Raw genomic sequence first — 8,717 nt, forward strand, 5'->3', positions numbered from 1 at the left:
CCTTCCTCCTGCAGGTTGGACACTGAGGGCATCAACCTCCTGACCAGCCTCCTCCTGGTGAGTGTGCTCCCGGCCAGGGCCAGGGCCAGGCAGGCAGAGAGCTGAAGCCCCAAGACTCCACCCAGCCCTCCCTCCCAGCCGCACCCATGTGCTCACAGGCCCCTAAGCCTGAACCCTCCACCCCCCACACCCGACCCCTGAGCCCAAGACGAATGCTGGCTTCCTCAGGCCTCAGAGTGGGGGCGCTCCAAACTCAAACCCCAGTTCAAACCGCAGCTGTGTAGCTGTGGGCAAGTTACCTCAACTGCAAGGTGGAATTAATTATTCACATTTTATGAAATGGTTGTGAGGATACATTGAGGTTATGGAACAGGCTTAGAATGGAGCCTGTCTTGAAGAAGCAGACAATAAAGAATAGTTGTTAGTATTACATGTTAATATTACTAGTATTCATGTGATGATCTTGGATGCTGCAGCATCTGTATTTCTGTCCCAAGAGGCAGTCATGCTCTGAAAAGTCCCATTGGTGTTTTTGTTTCCTGATGGCTGGAGCCCAGGGACCCTGACCAATGAGACTACCTTGGGCTTTCAGCTCAGGCCCTCCGGTGTTTCCTATGCTTAGCATAGAAATGGCATTGCCTGGAGGGGTCCTGCTGTCCCCAAGCCAGGGCCCAACAGCCCACCCTCTGCCTTTCAGTATGAATCCAAGAGTCGTGTGTCAGCAGAGGCGGCCCTGAGACACCCCTACTTCCGGTCCCTGGGGGAGCGTGTGCACCAGCTCGAAGACAGTGAGTGTGCAGGGAAGGTTGGGGGAAGAGGGGCAGGGCCACCCCAGAACTAAGGAAAGGGGGCAGCAGGTGTGGGCGGAGGAGCCGGAACAAAGAGGCCAAGGCTCTGGGTCTAGCTGAGCAGCCTGGCTTCCGCTCCTTACGTTCTCGTTTGTAACGAAGGCATCAGACCCTGAGGACCCCAGGTGCTTGCCCCTAAGTCCCAGCTGGGTGCTGCTGGGCCAGTCCTAACTGAAGTGGGTGCGCCCAGCTCCGCGCGCATGCGCAGTCAGCATGGGGGCCCGCAGGTTGCAGAAGCAGGGCCAGCTCCGCTCAGCTGTCTCCGTGCCTCCCTTCTCTCTCCCGCCAGCTGCCTCCATCTTCTCCCTGAAGGAGATCCAGCTCCAGAAGGATCCAGGCTACCGGGGCCTGGCCTTTCAGCAGCCAGGTAGGGGCTTGTGCCTCCCCCACCTCTCCCTTTATTGGAGGAGAGCAGGGCAGGCAGCTCCCTGCTCGCGAGGAACAGAAATAGAGCCCAGCAGCCCCCTCCTGCCATGGGAATCAGCGTGGCCTCCTCGACTTTGGCCTGCCTTCCGGGGGCCCGTGGGGAGCGGAGAAGGGGCTGGTTTCCTTATCTCCTGCCCAGACTTCCTCCTCCAGCATCTCCCTCCTCAACCCCCACCCAAGACAGAACGCTGCGTCTGACAGTGGCCCTGGCTAAGGTGCGAGCTTTCTCTGGTTCATTCTCTCTGCTGATTCTTTTTTTTTTTTTTTTTTGCTTTTTAAGGCTGCACTTGCGGCATATGGAAGTTCCCAGGCTAGGGGTTCAATTGGAACTACAGCTGCTGGCTACACCACAGCCACAGCAACGTAGGATCCGAGTTGCATCTGCAACCTACACCACAGCTCACGGCAACGCCAGATCCTTAACCCATTGAGCGAGGCCAGGGATCGAACCTGCATCCTCATGGATCCTAGTTGGGTTCGTTAACTGCTGCGCCATGAAGGAAACTCCCAGGATTCTGAGCCCTCCAGCCTCCCTCTGGGGAGAACTGGGCTTTGTCTTTAGACTTGCCAATGGCCTCAGATGTGACCAGTGCTTTTGGCCCCTTATCTCACTTAACCCTAAAACCCTCCTTGAAAGTGGCCCTGTTAGTTAATGCTCCCCATTTCCCAGTCAATGAAACCGAGGCTCTGCTTACTAGCTACATGCAGTTGCATGTAGCTAGTAAGCAGCAGAGATGCGATTTGAACCCAGACTGACCAGCTCCCGAGAACATGCTCTTGCTGGCTCTGTCACAGTAGCTCTGGAGGACTTCTGTCCTTCCTGATCTCAGGCAGAAAGCCCAGCCTTCTCCCTGTGGTCCCAACAACTTCTCCCTTCTCCAGGGCGAGGGAAGAACCGGAGACAGAGCGTCTTCTGAGCCCTACCCGGAAAACGAGAGGTCACACTGAGCACAGCTGCGGCAAGATGGGGCCCGGGTGGCCTCAGAGGACTGAGGAATGAGGGCTAATGGCCGGCCCAGAAGACTTCTCGGCAGCCCTGCTGGCCACGGCTGTTTCCTCTCCCTGCTTCCCACATGTCTCCCCAGTGGCCTTGGCCTGGATGCCAACCCCTCCATCACCTGCCCTGGGGCTGGGCATGAGCTGGCTCCCCAGGTGGAGGTGAGGGGACAGGGAGTGACCTCAGACACTTTCCACCCTGAAGTGCTCGGGCACCAGTGTGGACACGCACAGACAAGAGAATCGAGAGGCTGGGCTGGGTGCTGTGCCTTGGATGTGGGTACCACCATGTCCCCACCCCACCCTGGGGACTTGCCCACCTCAGCTGGGTCAGGTCCCTTTCAGGGCTCCTTAGAGCCCACACGTGATTCCCCTTGCCCCCTCTGAGAGCGGGAGGCACCTTGTCTGGGATCCTGCAATTCTGGGTGCCAACGTGTGTACCAAAGCCCTGCCCCCCACCTAAGGGGGTGGGTGTCCACAGATCAACAGAGGGAAGGGTGGCCCTACCTCCTCCTCTCAACACCCCCCACTCGTCGCCAGAGGCCCCTTCTGCTGCTGGATGCCCAGTTGAGTCCTGAGGTGGCCTGGTCCCGCCAGCTGCACGCCTGCCGGCTCCGCGGGGCCCCGCCCGTCTCCCCTGTCTGAATGGGGTTGCCTTAAACCTGCAGGTGGAGAGCACACACTGCCCTTGGAGCCCTGATCCGAGCTCCTGCCTATCCACCCTTTCCCGTGAGCAGCTCCAGCTTATCACCCCCGAGTGCCGATAAGCCGCCCTGGGCCAGGGTCCCGAGGACAGTGCCCAGATATGCAGGGTCACCCTGACGCTGATGCGAGGCCGGCCTCAGCTCCCTGGGGCTGGCACAGCCTCCCTCGCCCCCTCCTTCCCAGCCCCCACGACCCTGTCCTTGGTCCACCCTATCCAGGCACTAGTCTCCCGGTGTCCCCAGCCTCCCTCGAGGGTGGTCACGAGAGGGAGGGTCAGCGCCACAGTCTGACGTACAGGAAAGGTGGCTCAGGACAGGACACACTTTGATCCTGAGATCCTCACCCCTGGGGACCAGGAGCCTGAGGGACCGTGGCCCCCAAAGAAGGCACACCCACCGCCCTTATGGAGCATGCCTGTTTTATTCCCAAGGTCGTGGCGGAATCTTGGATGGCAAGGACAGGACTGTCCCCCTGCCCAATCCCCTCAGCCTAAGGAGCAGCCCTGGAGGGTCTTGGCTTCCCCACAAGTCCCTTCGCCCCTCCCCCACTGTACTGTGAATGTCCAGTGACTCAGCACAAAGACAGATAATATATTTAATTCACGCTGTACAGAAAGGAGTGAGCAATCTCATGCACAAAAGCTGATGTTGACAGGTCGATGCCAAAGATGGAGTCCTGAAGGCCCTCTCCAGGCCTCCCGAGTGCAGGTGGGGCTGGCTTGTATATATTTATACGTATATGTATAAAGTGGAGAGAGAGTTTGGTTTGTGTGTATCTCTGAACTTGCCCTGGGCCGTGGACATGGTGCCCTGCACTCTCCCTGCTGTATTTCGGGCGCTGCTGCACTCAGGGCTAGAAGTCAACTCTGGGTGACCTGGGGTGGGAGCAGAGGCCTGGGACTCTGAGGGGTGGGACTCGCCGGGAGTCCCGGGGAAGGGTCTGGGGTTCTGGCTGCTGTAGCTGACCCTTGTGCTCCCCTATCCAAGTGGCTCTGACCTCTTGGAAAGCAGGGAGGTAGGTTCAAGAGAGGGTTGGAGTTCCCTGGTGGCCTAGCAGGTTAAGGACCTGGTGTTGTCACTGCTGTGGCTCTGGTTGCTGCCTTGGTGTGGGTTTGATCCTTGGCCTCAGAACTTCTGTGTGCCGTGGGCGCAGCTGAGAGGGGGTGGGGAAGGGTTGACGTGGGGAAGGTCAAGGCCAGGGCCGCAAACTGGGGTCTACATCTCACTGTAGTTCTGACCCAGCGGTAACTGCACAGACCTCACTCCCCCTCCTGCTGCCCAGATGACCTCTGACCTTTGGTCTGTCCACACACCTCTCCCCGGGTTCTCAGCATCCTGTTCTGTCTGTCAGGTTTGTTCTCCCTGAGACTGTCAGGCCCCAAACCCCAGCTTCTGGCCTTACCTGTCCAGTGGCCTCATGTCTGGCCATAAGAATGTTCCAATTTGCTGGCCAACTGGAGGGGGGTGGCTGCTTCCCAGAGGAAGAAGCTTGTGTTGAGAGGTTGGGGGCCATCCCCCCAAGGTCATGGATGTTAAGGAGCCTGATTCTCAACATGAATTCTGCAGCCTGGACCTCCTCACCTCTTCAGGGCAGCAAGTCACCAAACTGGAGGACAGTTAGTGCTTGAGAGGAGGGCAGGGGCCAGGAAAACATTAGTGGAAATGCAAGTCAGGCCTTTTAGGTTGAATATGGGAGGAGACTGGCCAAGACCTAAGGGACCCGTTAAGCCCCCTGCTCTGTGCCAGGCGCCGTGCAGAAGCCTCTCATTTAGTCCTCACAACAGCCCCGTTTCTCCCCACTTCATAGGTGAGGGCAATGAGGTTTCCAGGGTGTACATGACTTGCCTGGGGTCACGTAGCAAATAGAATCCCAGGTCTGTCTGCCACCCCAGCCCTTGGTCTTCAAGGAGGGGATGGAGTGAAGGGGGGGTGTGTGGGCAGGGTGGAGCCCCAGAAGCTAAGAAGAGGGGGCTTCCAGGCTGACGTTGCTTTGCTGGAGCATCTCTTGAGACCAGAGACCAGAGCTGCCATTGATCATCGCAGCGGCACCCAACTGGTTGACAGAGGCTCCTTCAAGAGCTTCAGGGGTGGGGCCGCTGATCTTGCTGGTGCAGTTTCTGTCCTGTCATCGTTGTCCTGGAGGCTCCCTTGGGTGGGGGGACTTTGGAGTCCTCTGAGCTTCTGCTCTAGGAAGCTTGGGCAGGGTGAGGCGTGATGCTCAGCTGGATAGGCTCATACCAGGCCCTAAAATGATGGTTCTGGAGAAGGGAGCTGGAGGGGTGGAATGGCTGGTTATGACGGATTGTGAGCTGCTAGGGCAGAAGGCTGAGGGTTGCCGCGAGGCTTTCCGGTGGCCAAACTGACACCACACACTGTGCGTGTCCAGGAGCCTCTGTTTCCAGGCTCCCCCACCATCATTCCCTTGTGCCTCGTGGCCCTCAGCAGCCCATCCCATAGGCTGGAGTCCTTGCCCCAAACCCCCTTTGGCCAGTTATGTTCCCCTCTGGCCTCACTTTTGCCGTCTGCTCCTGGGATGGGGCAGGAGGGCTTGGGCTCCCGACCAACTTCTCCCATCACCATGCCCACTTGGCAGCAGCATTTGTGCTTTGCAGCTGCCTGAAAAAAAGTTCTCGATGGCAGCTGCAGGGGCGAGGGTGATGGCAACTCTCCTGCTGGGCTCTGCCCCACATCAACTTCTTCCCTGGTGGGACCTGGGGCTGGCTGTCCCCTGCCCCACCCTTCCCGTCAACCTGTCCCTCTGGTCTGGGTCCAGTGGTCAGGGCTGATGCCCTGAAGGCTGCCGCTCCCCTTGCCCTGCTAGGTATCTGGCCGACCAGGCATCAGACACTTGCCAGACCTCCTTCCTCCTTGAAGCAGCTCAGCCCCTTTCAGCCTATCATCTTTTCTCGGACCCCTGCTTCCAATCTTGACACCCTTCAGCACCCGCATGAGCCCAAGTCTCCGGAATAAATCATCAGCACCATGAATGGGTCATAGCCTGGCCCTGTGCTGGACACCAGAACACTGAGATCCAACATGCTGCACCCTCGCCTTCCAGGAGCCTACACCTGCTGGTGGAGATGGCTTTTCTCTCAGCAGATTTTTTTTTTTCAAGTGCCACTGTATGCCAGGCCCTGTGCTGAGCACCGAGGAGGGGCTGTGAGCAAGTCCTTCTCTCATAGAGAGGGAGAAAGTGTCACCCAGGTAAACACATGGCATATCAAGAGATCAAGTGTGATGAAGCAAGATCAGACAGGGCCAGGGCAGATGTGATGGTGCAGGGTCGAGGGCTGACATAATGTGACCCAGGGCCCTAGGTGACAAGACTGGGGAAAGCAGTGACTTGTAAGGGGGCCACATGGACCTCCAAGTGCAGCATATTCCAGCAAAGGCTCCGAAGGGAGGGTGCTTGAGGATGAGCAAGGAGGCAGCCAGGCTGGAGCACAGCCACCGCATCGGGTGGCAGGAGGCTGGCTCACATGGAGCCGTGGTTCTGCATGTTAAATCCACCACCCGGGAGCGTTTAGGAAGAAGTACTGATGCCCGGCTCCAGCTCAGACTGATTCACACAGATTTTCCAGCAGTGGGATGAGGCATCAGTGGTTTTTTTTTTTTTTAAACTCCGCAGATGACCCCAGTGTGTGGCTAGGATTGAGAACCACTCACATGGGGCCCTGAGGGGCGTGGGAGGGACTCCAGATCCCATTCCGAGTTGGGAAGCCACTGACCTCTGTTTTTATTTTTTATTTATCTTAAAAAAATGGGGGCTCTTTTTGTCTTTTTAAGGCCACCCTGTGGTGTATGGAGGTTCCCAGGCGAGGGGTCCAATTGGAGCTGCGGCTGCTGGCCTAGACCACAGCTCACAGCAACGCTGGGGTCCTTAATCCACTGAGCAGGGCCAGGGATTGAACCTGCGTCCTCATGGATGCTAATTGGGTTTGCTAAATGGGAACACTTAAAAACATTTTTTTATTATTATAGCTGATTTACAATGTTCAATTTCTGCTGCATAGCAAAATGACCCAGTGATACATCCGTATACATTCTTTATTTTCCAGACTGACCTCTGTTGTGTTTTTTTTTTGTTTTGTTTTTTGCTTTTTGCTTTTTAGGACCACACCCACAGCACATGGAGGAGGTTTCCAGGGTAGGTGTCGAATTGGAGCTATAGCCACCAGCCGATGCCACAGCCACAGCAACGCAGGATCTGAGCCTCATCTGCGACCTACACCACGGCTCATGACAATGCTGGATCCTTAACCCACTGAGCGAGGCCAGGGATTGAACCTACAACCTCAGGGTTCCTAGTCTGATTCGTTTCCGCTGCGCCGCGATGGGAACTCCCTGACCTCTGTTTTTAAAGGCTCAGAGAGGCCAGTAGGAGATGTCAGCCTACGTGGGAGAGTGCCAAGGGAGGAGGGGAAGGACCCCCACCCCCCACCCCAACACACACATGTACAGGCACTAGGAGGAGACTCGGCTCTGGAGCACAGGAGGGGAGGAGGGGCCTCCTGGAGGAGTGATGGCCTGGGCTGAAGGCTGTCATCTCATTTCCCACGAGGTGCCTGAGGCTCTGGGTGAGGTAACTTGTCAGGCCACACAGAGCCAGAGAATATCAGAATTCAAACCCAGGTCTGCCTACCTGAGCAGTGCAGTGCTGGACTCTACCAACTGCTGGCACAGGAGGTTCCATCTCATTTGTCTGCTGGGTTCCTGGGGGCTGGGAGCAGCAGCAGCACCCGTGTGCATGTGCACAAGTGCACACACACACACACAAAAGCACACCTGTCACCTACAAGCATGGCTGATAGGCAGCCAATAGGCCCCAGAGAGTTAGCCCTGCCATGTGCCCCCTGTCATGGCCCAGGACCCTGAGGACCTCCCCACCATCCATCAGCTCAAAGGGTAGCGCTGGGCACTGGGGGCCCCAATTCCTGTGCCAGCGCCATGCCTGACGTTCTTTCTGGCAGCTCCAGGGAGAAAGCGCCAGCTCTCCTTAGACAGGATGGTCGGGGCGGGTGGGCAGCTCTGATGGGATCACAGATGCCACTTGGCCACTTCCTTCTCTCTCCTATCTCTCTCCCTCCCTTTCCCTCTGCAGCCCCCTCCTTCTGCCCTTCCCCTGCCCCTTCCTCTGCCTGCGGTGGCCCTGAGCAGTACAAACCCAGAAGCTCCATCATCTGATCGGGCTTTTTCCCTGCAGAAGCCTTGCCTAGCTGTCCACCCCAGGCCTGAATCCCTGAGGTCTCTTCATGCCAAGTGGCACCCCTTCTTCTTGCACCCTGGTCCATTTCATCCTGGTGATGCCAACCCAGTGTGCGGCAGTGCTATGGCCATGGTGGTGTGCACTCGGTGGGGGTGGGGGTTCAGCCAGGGTGGCAGGTGCGTGGCTCAGCCCTCCTGGTTGCAGTCAGTGCTTCTCCCTCCTCGAATCTTGTAGTCCAGCTCCTCATCTTCCTGCCTCGTCCTGAGCTCCTCCCTCCCACATTCATTCATTATTCACTCGAGGCTTCCTGACTCCGTGCCAGGCTCTGTTTCCAGTATCTGGGATACAAACTTGACCCTGACTTAGACCCCGACTTGCAGAATCGCAGAGGCTCGGGCATCAGTTAACATGTGGTCTTTGCTTCCTCTCAAGAGGTCTCAGTTCCTGGGGAGGAAGGGGAGTTGTCCATTAGTCATTCTTTTCAAATTTACCAAGTTTTTTTTTGTTTTTTTTTTTCCCAGGCACAATAAAGATTTT

At 57.1% G+C, this 8,717-nt stretch overlaps 1 protein-coding gene across 3 annotated transcripts in view; it reads left to right on the plus strand.

Annotated features, from left to right (window-relative positions):
- The window catches only part of CDK18 (cyclin dependent kinase 18), a 28,361-nt gene extending 24,625 nt beyond the window's left edge, over positions 1–3,736 (plus strand). The window contains exons 13-16 of one of the 3 annotated variants that reach the window (XM_047752642.1): positions 15–57; positions 698–788; positions 1,138–1,215; positions 2,157–3,736. In XM_047752642.1, coding sequence (XP_047608598.1) covers positions 15–57; positions 698–788; positions 1,138–1,215; positions 2,157–2,191 — 247 coding nt within the window. In that variant the 3' untranslated portion in view covers positions 2,192–3,736. The other 2 variants (XR_007130774.1, XM_047752641.1) reach the window with 2 other exon arrangements.
- The last annotated feature ends 4,981 nt before the right edge of the window (positions 3,737–8,717 follow it).

Source organism: Phacochoerus africanus, chromosome 11, assembly GCF_016906955.1.
Source record: "Phacochoerus africanus isolate WHEZ1 chromosome 11, ROS_Pafr_v1, whole genome shotgun sequence".
Classification (NCBI taxonomy): Eukaryota; Metazoa; Chordata; class Mammalia; order Artiodactyla; family Suidae; genus Phacochoerus; species Phacochoerus africanus.